The sequence below is a fragment of the Enhydra lutris genome, unplaced genomic scaffold (genome assembly GCF_002288905.1).
Source record: "Enhydra lutris kenyoni isolate GAN:26980312 unplaced genomic scaffold, ASM228890v2 scaffoldscaffold26, whole genome shotgun sequence".
In the NCBI taxonomy this organism is placed as follows: Eukaryota; Metazoa; Chordata; class Mammalia; order Carnivora; family Mustelidae; genus Enhydra; species Enhydra lutris.
Window position 1 is genome coordinate 6,958,089 of NW_019154110.1, and position 15,160 is coordinate 6,973,248.

At 50.8% G+C, this 15,160-nt stretch overlaps 1 protein-coding gene across 1 annotated transcript in view; it reads left to right on the forward strand.

The window, feature by feature from the left end:
• LOC111151765 (rhomboid like 3) overlaps positions 1–15,160 on the forward strand; it is a 47,321-nt gene that overhangs the window by 28,272 nt on the left and 3,889 nt on the right. The window contains exons 6-7 of the mRNA XM_022509949.1: positions 1,396–1,508; positions 7,386–7,486. Of these exons, the coding sequence (XP_022365657.1) occupies positions 1,396–1,508; positions 7,386–7,486 (214 nt within the window). The remainder of the gene's footprint in view (positions 1–1,395; positions 1,509–7,385; positions 7,487–15,160) is intronic.

The window sequence follows — 15,160 nt, forward strand, 5'->3', positions numbered from 1 at the left end:
GAAAGCCAGCCCTGGGATTTTGGGAGTAGGTTGGGTCCCTTCTCACACCAAGAGGGAGAAGCTTCCCCTATGAGATCTTTAGGGATAATTTTGAATTATTAAGTTCTAGGGGCACCTGGGTGGCTCAGTCGGTTAAACGGCTGCCTTCAAATCAGGTCATGATCCCAGGGTCCTGGAATGGAGCCCTGCATTGGGCTTGCTTCTCCTGCTCCCCTGCTTGTGCTCGCTCCCTCTCTCTCTTTCTCTCTCTGTCAAATAAATAAATAAAATCTTTTTAAAAAAGAATTAAGTTCTGGGGCGCCTGCGTGGCTCAGTGGGTTAAGGCCTCTGCCTTCGGCTCGGGTCGTGATCCCGGGTCCTGGGATCGAGCCCCGCGTCGGGCTCTCTGCTTAGCGGGGAGCCTCCTTCCTCCTCTCTCTCTCTCCGCCTGCCTCTATGCCTACTTGTGATCTCTGTCTGTTAAATAAATAAATTAAAATAAAATCTTAAAAAAAAAAAGAATTAAGTTCTTTTTTTTTTTTAAAAAACATTTTATTTATTTGACAGAGAGAGAGATCACAAGTAGGCAGAGGCAGGCAGAGAGAGAGGAGGAAGCAGGCTCCCTGCCGAGCAGAGAGCCTGATGCGGGGCTCGATCCCAGGACTCCGGGATCACAACCCGAGCCGAAGGCAGAGGCTTTAACCCACTGAGCCACCCAGGCGCCCCAAGAATTAAGTTCTAAGAGATATCACTAATGCTTACATTTGTTCTGAAAACGTCTTTTTTTTTTTTTAAGACTTTATTTGAGAGAGAGCACAGGCAGGGGGAGGGGCAAAGGGAGAGAAATAAGTAGACTCCTTGCTGTGCAGGGAGCCGGATGCGGGGCTGGATCCCAGGACCCTGGGATCATGACCTGAGCTGAAGGCAGACCTTAATCCACTGAGCCATCCAGGCGCCCCTGAAAACATCTTTCTCTTTAAATACCAGTATCTCTTACATATACACCAGTGAGCCAAGGCAGCCTTGTGACCTAGGGAGTGGAGCAGATTCTGCACATCAGGAACCTGGGTTATGTGACTTGAAGCCAGGCAGTTCACCACTCTGAGTCTTGACTTCTCATGTGTCAACCAAGGGATTTGTCGGATCTTCCCCATGGTTAGCCCCCCGCTACACTGTGGCAGGTGCACACACTGCCAAACACTGTCAAGGCCCTGCACCGTTCCTGTCCCAGGCAGCCGGCAAGGTGTGATCTTTCTAAGATGGACTGTCTGCTCTGTAATTCCTGCCCCCGCCCTCCCCAACCCAGACCATGAGCTCCTCAAAGCAGGTATAACTCATTGCTGGATTCCCTGCGTCTCGGCATATAGTGTTTGTTGAATGAATGAATGAATGATGGAGTGTGGTCTTTCTATATAGGATAGAACACCTGGGACTCAACGTGGTGCTGCAGCTCCTCGTGGGGGTGCCCTTGGAGATGGTGCACGGAGCAACCCGTATTGGGCTTGTCTACGTGGCTGGTGTTGTGGCAGGTAAGCAGGTGGGCCACGAATCCGCAGGGGTAAACTTCCCCAAGGTAGTGAGGAGACCCCATGGCCTTGGGCGAGTCCCAGGCTTCCAGGGACACCGGACCCCATCCCCAAGGCTCCTAATCATGAGGGTTGTCCTCCAGACCAATCTCCCTACCATCCTGTGGGCTGGAAAGGGGACTGCCGTCCACAGGGAGAGGCATGGGATGGCAAGGGGAGGAGACTTTCCATCTTTATGCTGCCATGTTGAAGCTGTGTGAGCTCGGGATAATTCCTGAACCTCTCTTGGCCTGTTAGAGATTTTAGGAAGGAACTAATCAGATTTGCCTGGAGGGCATTAGGAGGTCAAAGGGAGGGGACAAAGTGGAATAGGAGGGGCTGTGTCAACCCTGCAGGGCACAGTGAGATTCCTGCAGGGACTCCAAAGTGTGGGCGGAGAGCCAGGTCCCTCCTCAGCCAGGCTGGCCCCTGTGCTCTTGCTTGACCCACTGCTGACAGGAAACAGTCTGGCCTGAGAGGTGGTGAGCACCCATGCCAGCTGAAGTAGACTGGGGCCCCACTGATCCTGCTCACGTGGCGGAGGACCATGACCTTGAGGATAGCTGGGGAGGGGGGAACTGCAGCCAGCAGGACTCCCCCTCTCCCTCGCTGGTGGAGGTGAGGCGGGCTGGGGTGAGCTGGGGAGAGCAAACTGCATTTCTGCTGGGAAAGTCTGCACCAACCGGGTTTCCGAACAGAGGGATCTCCCTCGTGATGTTTCCAACTTTATAGCTGGCCTTTTTTTTTTTTTTTTTTTTCACAAGGTTTTCCGCCTCAGCTCTTCACCTTGACAGCTGTGCCCAAGGGAGCTTTGTGTGTATGTTTAAGTAAGATCTTAATCCTTTCTGAGTGGCATTAAAGTTGTCATCAGGAGAGCAGGGCACCGCTGACCTTGTAAACAACGGGCAAACAGGGACCCTGGGAGTAACTGATCTAGCTTCAAGAACCCGGAAGGGAAGGGTCCCACCCCACCCCACCCCACCCCATCCACCCCTGTGAGGCCGGTCTGCTAGTTCAGAAACCCTCAGCGTGGAAGATCGGCTGCACAGCTTCTTCATTTCTCTGTGTGCGGAGGGTTAAAAACTTGGCCACCTTGGACAGCACCCCCCATGGGCTTCTCCCCGCATCCTGTACCTTCCCCATCCTTGAACAAAAGGTTCTGTGAGGAGCTCTGTGTGCCAGACTTACTCAGCCACCCACGCGCTCCCCTTTCCCCCAAGTCTTGACATCTGGAGATTTATAGCCACGTTTCCTCCCTCTAGATACCCAGAGATCCAGATGGTTAATAGCGAGGAACAGGAAAGACACTCATAACGCTTGCAGTTAGTGGTCAATTGGATGGGAGTGCGATAACCCAGAAGACAGAAACCAGATTCGAGATGACTGAGGCCTCACCCAAACCAGATGACACACAGCAGGCAGGCCACGCTGGTGACACCGGCCAGGGACACCAGTGCAGAAGGGGATGGTGCACCGACAGAAAGGGACTTGCCAGCTAACCAGCCGGATGTGAGGCTGTATCATGCAGCATGTAACGTGTATGATTCTGTCTGAGGCATTGACTCAGAGAGGGCACTCTGGTCACCATATATCGTGCCATCGATCGCCAGGACCAAGCTGGCAGATCTGCCTGCACCCCTTCTTCCCTCTCTACCCCGTGTGCATCCCGAGTCCGTCCGCAAGTGGGGCCCACTCACAGACAGCCAGATCCTGACTGGATACCAGGTGGTTAGGAAGGACCTGCCTTCCTAAGGCCCACACAAGCACTTTCCAGTTGTCACAGGTTACAGAACCTGTGTGTTAGGGTGCCTCAGTGACTTGCCCAAGGAGACTCAGTTGTATGGGGTGGGGCTGGGCCCAGAGCCAGGCCACCTGCCCCCAAAGGCTGCGCTTCAAACCACTACCCTGTGCAATGAGAACCAAAAGGAAGGCCTTTTCCTTTTGTGTAGATAATTTATTGTCAGAAACTCAGGGAGGTCTTTTTTTTTTTTTAAGATTTTATTTATTTATTTGACAGACAGAGATCACAAATAGGCAGAGAGAGAGGAGGAAGCAGGCTCCCTGCTGAGCAGAGAGACTGATGCGGGGCCTGATCCCAGGACCCTGGGATCATGACCTGGACCAAAGGCAGAGGCTTTAACCCACTGAGCCACCCCGCCACCCCCAGGGAGGTCTTAATAGACACCAGGCCCCCCCCCCCCATTTAGTTCCTGCCTGGTGGAAATGTTCCAAAGGCAAGGCCATCACAGTTTGTAGCAATGGCGGCTGACCTCTGCCAGGTGTGTCTGGTACTCTGCCTGCGATAGAGGGTTCTCGTACCTTATGTTGAGTATTCACCAAGTCTTATGAGGTGGGTCCTGTCACCCCCATTTCATAGGTGGTCCAGAGAGGTGAAATGACTTGTTCAATTTTCTCAGAAGGACTAAGAAGTACTGGAAGCGAGTGGAGACCCTTCCTCTGCTCCATGCTTCTAACCAGTGCTTGAGGCCAGTGCGTCTCTCGCTTCTAGCTGACAATTTCATGGCCATGAAAGCCAGTATTTTAGGTGCTTTGGCAAGATTTTCTTATAGATTATATAGATTATAAGCCATATGTGCATCCCCGGAGCCTAACACACAGGGTCTGGCATACGTTAAGCAACAAATATTTGTAGAACAAATGGAAGACTGCATACATAAATATAGAGTTAGAGTGCTTAAAGGTAGATGTTCTGCCGATTTTTATTTGGATTTTTTTTTTTTTTTTGTAATGGCCAAGGGAGACATTGGAAAACACCTGCTTTAAATATTTCAGACTAAAATTAACACAGCTGTGCGTGATGATACAGTCTCCAATTTATCTGCGTGCTGGTGTGGACCCAGAATTTTTTTGAGAAAGTACATAGCCCCTAGGGGCACCTGGGTGGCTCAGCGGGTTGAGCCTCTGCCTTCGGCTCGGGTCATGATCCCAGAGTCCTAAGATCGATCCCCACATCAGGCTCTCTGCTCAGCGGGGAGCCTGCTTCCCCTCTCTCTCTCTGCCTGCCTCTCTGCCTACTTGTGATCTCTTTCAAGTAAATAAATAAAATCTTTAAAAAAAAAAAAAAAAAAAGGGAAAGTACATAGCCCCGACTAGAACTAGTCCTTGGGCCCAGTGCTGTGCCAAGATGTGTGTCGCCCTCCAGCTTGCCATTCTGTCCCCGTCCTCTGTCCCCATGACCTCTGGGGAATTCATACTGGCCTTATGGAACTGTCCTATGGAACTGTGAGGTTAGGTTCCAAACAGCTTGTCAAGAATCCTGCTTGGCCCAGGCTTGGCCCAGGCTTCCTGCCACCCCCCACCCCCGGGGTGGCCTTTATATCTCTGTTGACTGGCACACATGCCCCCAATTGTACTTGACCTTTCCCACTCCCGAGTCCTGGGCTAATCTGCAGCCACTTGAGGAAAATCTTTTCTCCAACCATGGAAGACCCGTGACTCCAGACTGTTACGTTCAAGATCCAAACCTCAGATCCTGGATCTCAGGCCAAGGTTCAGGTCATTTGAATCTGTGATTTGGAACGTCCCCTCCTGTGGGTGGCAAATGTGACTTCCCAGGCCCCACCCCCCTTGAGCCATAGGCTCCCTGGGCTCCTCTCCATGGGGTAGCATTGAGGGTAAAGTTTCCTTTGAAAAGAGGGTTTCACAGCTCAGAAGTTAGAAAACCTTAGACCTTTTTATTTCACAGATGTGAAAACTGAAGCCCAAAGAATTCAGGGGCTGTGCCCAAGGTCACAGAACTAGCCAGCCACGCCCCCATTCCCAACTCCCGCCAGAATCCCAAACTGACCCCTGACCCTGGGGTCGGGTCTCCTATCCATGGGTAGGGTGAGAGAAGGGTCAGTGTGGGGAGGCTGGACCCTGGACCGTGTAGGGTTCCCTGCGGCCTCCCTGCCGCTGGTGGCTCCCACTGCATGTGGGAGGCCGAGGGAGCAGAAGCTGGACAGGTTTAGTGGGACTTGCGAGAGGAAAGAGGCCAGCCTCATGAGGCTGGGGCTTCCTCTGTCCACGAGGTAAGGTAATTAATGAGCTGCTTGGGCAGCCAGCCCTCTGCAACCAATGGAGCCTTCCTTGCTGTGTGGGCCTCCAGGAGAGCGTGGGAATCCTTTGTCATGCAGATCCCACTCCCTGCCTGTTGGCCATCCTGGGAAATTTTTTTTTTCTGTTATATATGGCTGACCCTTTGGCTAGACAGTAAAAAAAAGAAAGAAAGAAAGAAAGAAAGTTATCTGACAATAGATCAATACCTAATTAAAGCCAGAGGGAAGGCATGAAAAGGGGAGAAGAAAGATTTATAGTTACCCTGGGAGGGGGGAAGGACTTGGGACTTCTCAGTTCATGACAGTGCTTTTTCCTGGGAGATCACATCCCTCTTGAGGCCCAGAATTTGCTGTGGGGATCTATCTTTTACTTGAAGGATCTCAGTGAGCCCCGGAGCCTTGAGAGAAGTCCAAGGGGGCATGTCGGGGAGAGAAGGTGGGTGATGGTATGGGGGTTCACCATGCTCAGGGTGTCAGGCTCTCCGACTCCTGGGCTGGGCCCAGCCTCCTCCTAACTAGCAGACCCCCCACATCTGTAGAAGCTACAGAGTTTGGCCGGTCCCTCCTGTCTCCACCCAGGCAGCGGCTAATTGGCTCTCCAGCCTGCAGGCATTTTCCAGTGGTGGTTTCTGCACACTCACGCAGGCCGGCCACCTCCCAGCCTCTGAGCCCTGGGCTCTACCTCCTGGTTATTTTTAGTCTCCCATGTCCTTCTCTGGAAGCCAAAGCATTGATCACACTTAAATGAGACCAGAACAATACATTTCCCTTCTCCTCTCTGCCCGGCTTCCCTCCCAGCACAAAAGTTTGTCATCCCCCAGACCACCTTCCTCTCCCCCCAGAGGGTATGACATCATCTCTCTTCCCTGGGACTTTTCAAGGGCATTTTTCCACCAGAGAAACCCCCACCCCCACCCCCCCAGCTCTGGAGATTCTGTTGGTCTTCTGTGATTTCGCTCGATTGGAGGGAGTTTGGAGGCGATGTCAAGAAGCAGGTTTCTAGACGCCAACGTGCAGCAGAGGGAGCAATAGTGGAGGAGGTTGACCTCTGTACCAGTTTGGGGAGTGGCTGCTGTTGAGGCCAAGAGCATGGGCCTTGTGTCCGCAAAGCTGGACATCCTGCTTCCAGCCCTTCTCACTGAGTGGCTCTGGGCTCAGTCTCCTCAACTCTGCCGTGTGGCCACTGTCATCATCCTCCAAGGGTTAAAGCGGTCGATGTGCGTAAAGCACGTGGCCAGTGTCTGATGCGTGGTGCTCATGCGTGGCAGCTGCTTCTGCTACTTTTTCTTTATTTTTTAAAGATTTTATTTATTTATTTGAGAGAGAGAAAGCACGCGTACAAGCAGGGGGAACAGCAGGCAGAGAGGGAAGCAAGCTCCCTGCCGAGCAAGGAGCCTGATGCAGGGTTCGATCCCAGGACTCTGGGATCATGACCTGAGCCAAAAGCAGCCGCATAACTGTCTGAGCCACCCAGGCTCCCCTCTGCTACTATTTTATTATTGCCCAGAACCCTGAGGCGATACCAGGTGAGGCAGAGGCTGCACTGACAGGTGATCCCTCCTGTCCACTGAACTCCTATAAAAGGAGAAGTCTGAATAAAATGGTTCTTTTCCCCATAAATGAGGCCTCTAGGGGGCTCCAGGACAACGTGGGATAAAGGGAAGAGGACCTGGAGACTTTTGCTTTGGGGGCCTTACCCCCAAGGCTGCTGGATGCGAGGGCCTGGGGCAGGGGCAGGGAACTCACTCCAGCACCCTTAAATTCCTGATCTCTCTTGTACCAGGGTCCTTGGCGGTGTCTGTGGCTGACATGACAGCTCCAGTCGTGGGCTCCTCTGGAGGGGTGTATGCGCTCGTCTCTGCCCATCTGGCTAACATCGTGATGGTGAGCACCTCCTGTCCCAACATCCCAACATCTTGGTGTCCCCTCCGCGCCTCAGTCCCCATCTACTCCCCAGCTCAGGCCCAGAAATGCCAGGCAGACCTGACTGATAGCAGGGTTCACAGACGCTCCTCACTTTCTCCAGGCTTATTTCAAATAGAGCCCTTCCGTATATGATTCATGTTTTTTCCTTCTTAGCTATGAAATTACCCATTTCTCTAATTCTATCCCTTTCCCACTTGACTTTAAAAAGTGTTACAGTAGGGGCTCCTGGCTGGCTTTGTTGGTAGAACACATGACTCTTGATGTTGGGGTCATGAGTTCAAGTCCCACTTTGGGCCTAGAGTTTACTTTAAAAAAAAAAAAAAAGAAAGGGAGGCAGGGAAGACTGCAACTCTTTTTTTTTTTAATTAAAGATTTTAGGGGCACCTGGGTGGCTCAGTGGGTTAATTAAAGATTTTATTTGGCCACCTGGGTGGCTCAGTGGGTTAAAGCCTCTGCCTTTGGCTCAGGTCATGATCCCAGCATCCTGGGATCAAGCCCCGAATCGGGCTCTCTGCTCAGCAGGGAGCCTGCTTCCCTTCCTCTTCTCTGCCTGCCTCTCTGCCTGCTTGTGATCTCTGTCTGTCAAATAAATAAATAAAATCTTAAAAAAAAAAGATTTTATTTATTTATTTGAGATAGAGAGAGCACAAGCGGGGACAAGGGACAGGGAAAGGGAGAAGCAGACTCCCCTCTGAGCTAGGAGCCTGATGTGAGGCTCGATCCCACGACCCTGAGATCATGACCTGAGCTGAAGGCAGACACTCAACTGTCTCAGCCACCCACGTGCCCTTTAATATCCAACACCTGATCTCAGCTCAGATTGTGATCTTGGGGTCATGAATTCAGGCCCCTCATTGGGCCCCATGCTGTGCATGGAGCCTACTTTAAAAAAAAAAGGAAAAAAAAACTTAAAAAAATGTTACAAATCCTTGACCCTAGTGGCAAAATCGGGACTTGAATTGGGCTCCTGACTATGGTTCAAGTGTCATTCCCTTACACCAGCTTCTCGCTGTGGTGGGACACTGCCTCTGCCTTCCCCGTGCTCTTCTTTGCCTTTTCCTGAGAGGCATTCTAGGGTAACGGTTAAGAGCACAGGCTCTGAAAACGGTCAGCCTAGATCTGAATCCTGCCTACCTGCTTCCTGAAGAGGGATCTTGGGCACCTTACTTAACTGTGCTATTCCTCAGTTTCTATATGTGTGAAATGGGATGATAGGTGATAAATGAGATAAAGTAAAGCTATATTGGAATCAGTTTGATATCTCAGAGGAGGCCATAGTCCTCATTTTAGAGGCAGTTGGAAGGAGGGGGCCTCTAGGCAGGGTCCAGATCTTACTCATCCCCAGTGCCTGGCACAGGGCTGGACAAATGGTAGCTGGTGCTGACTAAAATTCTTTATTTGAAGCAATCTCTACACCCAGCATGGGGCTCGAACTCACTACCCACGAGATCAAGAGTCAGGTGCTCAGCTGACTGAGCCAGCCGGGTGCCCCCTCCCCCGCCACCCGCTGAGTAAACTTTGAATGAAAGAAGGAAAGAATGAATGAACAGTGTCTAGAGAAGGCGTAGCTTCCTGCCAGGGTCCTCCTGTTCTCACCTCCCTCCTCCGTCGCTGTGTTCACCCACATGGCGGATGTGTGAATGCTGAGTTACAACAGTCTGAAGTGTTTCTTCTTTTCTTCTTTATTATTGCCACTGTCACCTGCCCGGCTCAACACACCATCCCTTTCTTTTCATCGGAGTCCCTTTTGTACCTTCAGAGAGAGAGCAGGAGAGGGACAGAGGGAAAGAAAGGGGGAGGAGGGGAGAGACAGACAGACAGACACTGACAGCACTTGCTACTTGTCTGACTTTTGGCAACTTCACGTGAGCACTTGGAGAGAGCCAGCAGGTGTGGGAGAGCTCGCGTGGATGAGCGGATGTGTGTTTGCGCGCGTGCGATTACACACGCGCGTGCGTGCACGCACGCACACACACGGCCGGTCTGCTGAGGAACCTGACAGCACAGGGCTGCCTCACATGGCCCTTTTTAAATGGGTCATTCTGTATCAGTGCCACAGCTTTCCCCAGACACAGCTTTTTCCCTGAATTCCACCTCCGCCGCTCCCCCTCCCCCTGCCCCAGTTCCTTTCTGTAGGGGCCAGCACTGCTCACACACCCTCCTTCCCCCCAGGACGTGTATGTGTGTGAGGGGACGAGCAGCACAACTAAGAGACGCAGACACGAGTTTGTAAAGGTGTCCTGTCTTCTTGCCCTTCCTTGCTGCGTGGGAAACGGCCCTGAGGCCTCCCAAGTTCCCGCGGTGTGGGCAGAGCACCCTGAAAACCATGGGGTGAGGCCTAGCGGCTGAGGAGGGAGGGGTGAAAGCCGTTTTGTTCCCGTTTATGCTTCTTTCTGGCAAGTAGTCCATGGCCTGTGGTGGCGGAGATGAGCAGTCCCACCCGAGAGTCCATCGCCCTTCTAGAAGGACACGGCTTTCTTTCCCTGGCCCCCTGAGAGCTTGGCAGTCCCCAGAGCATGACATGACGTCTGGGAGCCTTTCCCTAGAAAGTTGTGCGGTGCTTATTTGATGGTGACAAAAAAATACCTCATGTTCTCATTAGAAAGATTGGTTGCCTTTCAACAAGAGGCCGCTGCCTTTACCCACATTAGCTCAGAGCCCAGTGCTTCAAAGATGTGTTAGGACAAATGCTAAAAGATGGCTGTTTCTGTGGGCCAGAAGCAGTCAAACATCGGCAGTTCCGTGTGGCTCCATCTAAAAGATATGCTAGTATTTTAAATTGCCAAATGAAGATTTGGTCTGTGTGTCCGTCTGTGTGTGTGTGTGTGTTTGTACACGCACGCACAATAAATTGCCATGTCAGAACAGACGGGAGAAAGAGCACGACAGTCAGAAATTCTGGATTTGAGTCCTGCTGTCACCATCTTAAGAGCCATGAGTTCCTTTGCTTCTCCCTCATCAGCAACCTCTTCTCCACAAGGTCGTTGTGAGAAAGACATGAAAAGGATCGATGCCGGGAGATCCCGTGTGTGCCCACATCTGCATGTGCGTATATGTGTGCATGTGTGTATAGATCCTTAAATACATGTAATTTCTTAATATTTATCAGTGTTGCCTGTTATCTGCAGAGAACAATGAGAAAATGTGTCCTTTTTACTTCAGATACAAAATAGAAATGTGTTGAATGTTTCTATTCTCAGGGCTGTTTGAGAGATTCTGCCTTAAATGAAAGCATGTCTTATTTTTGATAAAAATATTCTTTTTTTTTTAAAGGTTTTATTTATTTATTCATGAGAGACAGAGAGAGAGAGAGAGAGAGAGGCAGAGGGAGAAGCACGCTCCACAAGGAGCAAGGAGCCTGATGGAGGACTCGATCCCAGGACCCAAGGGTCATGACCTGAGCCGAAGGCAGATGCCTAACCATCTGGACCACCCAGGCACCCATTCATAAATATATTCTAATGGCCGCCTTGGTGGCTCAGTTGGTTGGGCATCTGTCTTCGGCTCAGGTCATGATCCCAGGGTCCTGGGATCGAGCCCCACATCAGGTTCCCTGTTCAGTGAGGAGCCTGCTTCTCCCTCTCCCTCTGTCCATGACCCCCAACCCCGCTTGTGCTCACACACTCTCTCTTTCTTTCTCTGAAATAAATAAATAAATGAATAAAATCTTTTTAAAAATGCCAGAAGTATAAAGATACACAAATTGAATAATTTATTAATTGCTTTTTGCTAGGTCCCACAGGCCAGAGTTCCAGTATTAAATATACAAGGTGTTTACTTATACTTCGCTCCATATGATAGATGTTTCCCTAAAAATGTTTGAGATCTCAGTTTTTGCAACAGGACCCTATCGTCAGAGCACCAAGAAAGATGGTTGTCTAAAAGACAGCTGAGATCTCTATGTTGTAAGGCCCATTTTGTTAACAAAAATCCTCCGGTAGGACGAGTAATCACTCCCTAATTTATCTGTGTCACGTTCTCCCTTTCCTTGTGCTGGGTTTTCTGGAAGTCGTTTCTACCAGGATATATAAAGCCATCAAGCTCCCTGCCTGGGTTTCAGCCTTTGTGCTCTTAACCGGCCCGGTGAGTGAGATCCCGAGATGCCTAGGGGACTGGTCACCACCTTGTTGGCTGAGGGTGGGTTCTTTCTCACCCTGCCAGGCTCTGGGAGAGAAAGACAGGAAAAGGGTTTGCAAAAGATGTGTGTTCCCCGGGGCCGCGGGTGCTTCCCCATTTATAGCAGCAGTGCTGGCTGTGGGGAGATTCTCTTTTCTCCTGTTGTTTCACTGCAGTGCATTTTATTGGAGGGAATAATGGGTCGGGGGGAAACGAAGCAGCTGGTGGGAAGGGGTGACTGTGGTGTAACCCTTCAGCTTCTGGGAGACGAGTCATTGACCCACATTCGCTCAGCTTTGGGTGCAGCTAGAGCAGCCAGCAGGGACAGGCAGAGCGTGATCCTGTCTCCGAAGTGTGGGCAGACTGAGCCCTGGGCTGAGGGCCCTACCCAGCTCAACATTAACTTACTGTGATCTTGAACCAGCCCTCCTGGACTCTTGTTTGACTCTTGTTTGAAGTGCAGGGTTGGAGATGGGACTGAATTCAAACCTGGCCAATTCCAATGCCTCTAGGGCCAGGCAGTGATTATAAAGGGAGCTGGCTGGCCTGGAGAGCCTGGTGAGGCCGGAGCTGCCCGGCTAGTCCAAGGTCATTCAGAAGTTTTCAGAGGTCCTTTGACCTTTGAAAGGCAGAGCAAACCCACTGCCTTTGCCTCAGATCTCAATGAGAAGACCAGATATTTACCTGATGCTTTCCCCATGCCAGGCAATGTCCTTTTTCATACGCTTTTAGGCGTATGAATTCACTTTACTGTCACAACTCAGTGAGGTAGGTAGTTGAGGTAGGTACTAATGTGACCTCAGATTTGCAAATGAAGACACCAGCCAAAAAGGAGTTCTGAGCCTCCTCACCCGTGGCCTCGCCAGACCAAAGATATGGAGGCTGTTTTTGAAGACAGGCTCCAGATAGGGCCTGAAGTGGGCATGGACCTCAGCTGAAGGACAGAGCGGCCAACACATTCTAGACTGACTTTGCCTGATATCATCACTCAGAACACAGTGAAAGAGACATTGTCTTTAGGGAAGATGTTCATTTAGAGGGTTTTTATGAGGAGGAAAAGGAACATTGGAAACTGTATCACGTTTGATTTTAATGCACCATAGCATCAAATTTACCATCTTCCCCATTTTTAAGGATACAGTTTGGTGGTGGCGAGTACGTTCTCGCTGTTGGGCAGTCATCCCTACTGTCTGTCTCTAGAACTCTTCCCCTTGCCAAACCGAAGCTCTGGATCTGTTCTCCATTCTCACTACTGTCTGTCTCTAGAACTCTTCCCCTTGCCAAACCGAAGCTCTGGATCTGTTCTCCATAGAATGGATCTATCTCCCCATTCCTTTCTCCCCCAGCCCCTGGCAAGCGCCGTTCTACTTGCTGTCTCTGTAATTCCCACCACTCTAGGTGTCTCATAGAAGTGGATTCATACAGACATTATTTGTTCTTTTGGGACTGGCTTATGTCACTTAGCGTAATGTCTTTAAGGTTTGTTTGTTACAATATGTCATAATTTCCTTTCTCTTAAAGTGCATCCTATTCCCTTGTATCTCCATTCACCGATCTGTGGGCACTGGTTTGCTTCTACACTCTTTTGGTTATTGTGATTCATGCTGCTGTGAACGTGGGTGTCACTTTGAGGGGAGACTTAGGATCCGTGGGTGGACATCACAGGGAGGCAAAGCCTGGCCGGACCGTAGCAGGAAGGATTTTTTAGTGGTTAGACCCCCTTCCCAGGGCTGCTCCAGGGGTACCCCAGCAGTGGGAGGGCCATTTTGTCTGCGTCCTGGTGGCAGGTGTCACCTTTGGGAGGAGACGGTCCGGCAGGTGACTCCCAAGCACCTGCCCATCCTAGGATTTCATCCTGGGGGATCTGAGGGGCTGCCCAACATCAGCCGGCTGAGCTGGGTTCAGCTGGTTTGCCAGATCCAGTGGAGGGCACCAGCCCCTGTTTGGTTCCCCGTCTTCTGGTGGGGCTTCTCTGTGGACAGCCACCAGCAGGTGACAATGTTGTCCGCCATCTGCTTGTTAGCATAGAACATGTCAGCAAGCCAAGATGAGACTTCCCCACCTGAAGAGGGGCCGCATGTCGCCCACCTCACCTTCTGTGATGAGGGCTTGCTGGTCAGTGATGAATCCTGGGGAAAAGGGAGGCGATGGGACACTGAGCATTTCCTGCAGGACTTCATCCCCCTTTTGGCAGTTGCCCTGCATCTTGCTTTGCTCCACCAAAGCTCCCATAAATGTTACTGTATGTGCCAGGGCGCAAGGCCCCGGGAACATTGAACACATGTGTTCCCCCGACATCAAAGGAGCACAAGAAGTGCCTCAGCTGGACCTGGGACAGGCGCCAAACCCAGAGTGGGTGGGTGGGAGGGAGCAGAAGCCCCTGGCTGCATGCGCTTGCCTCCTTCCCTAGGGCCAATGTGTTCCAGGAAGATTCCAGACTTGTTTCTGTGTGTGCGGGGGATCTGTATAAAGGGAAGGGCGCTTTGAATTCGCTGTGGGAGAGCTCCTCAAAGGAACCCCGTGGCGAAGTCTTTTGTAAAGTGAAAAAAAAAATCCTTTTGTAAGGTGAATAATTGTCCTCTGTTTATCTGCTTTGGAGGTTCAAAGTGTTCTGAGGTTCTCAGGGGAAAGAGGGGTTTGTCTGAAGGCCATCTGGTTCCCCCCTTTTCCAGTGCCTGGAAAGAAGTAGAGCATCTCCTCCAGGGGATGTCAAGCCCCTGTTTGAACCGCTCAGTGATGGGAAACTCGCAATCCCCCAAGATGGAATATTCCATCTCCTAATTAGAAATGGAAACATCCTGAGCTTAAAAAAAATCCCTGAAGTTTTCATCTATGGAGTTTTCCGCTTACAGGTTACACTGAATGTGCCCTGTCCTTACTGTGACTCACTTGATACAACAGTGAGCTTGACCCCCGGCATCTTCTCTCCATCCATGTCTCATAGGCCAGATTTTGATTTCTTTTTCATCCTGACGGTTCTGCTTTGACTTAGCTTGGTTTGCTGCCCTGCATCCCTTCTGCTAATGTGGGACCCAGCAATCACTGCCGCTCTCAGGGGTGGTCTGCCCACGTAGAGGGGACAGGGCCCTCTTCTCCTTAGATCTGGATTCTCTTACTCCTTTACTACAGCTCAAGCACTTTTTTAAAAAAAGAATTTATTTATTTATTTGACAGAGAGAGAGAGTGAGAGAGGGAACACAAGCAGGGAGAGTGGGAGAGGGAGAAGCAGGCTCTCCTCAGAGCAGGAAGCCTGATGTGGGGCTTGACCCAGGACCCTGGGATCATGACCTGAGCCGGAGGTAGACGCTTAACTGACTGAGCCACCCAGGCGCCCCTCAAGCGTTTTTTGTCAATAATAAATAAGTTCATGATTGTCTGAAATCTCATGCTGGTGTGATCTGCTCACAACAGCCTCATTCAAGACTTAATGGAGACTTTTTTTTTTTAAAGATTTTATTTATTTATTTGACAGACAGAGATCACAAGTAGGCAGAGAGGCAGGCAGAGAGAGAGAGA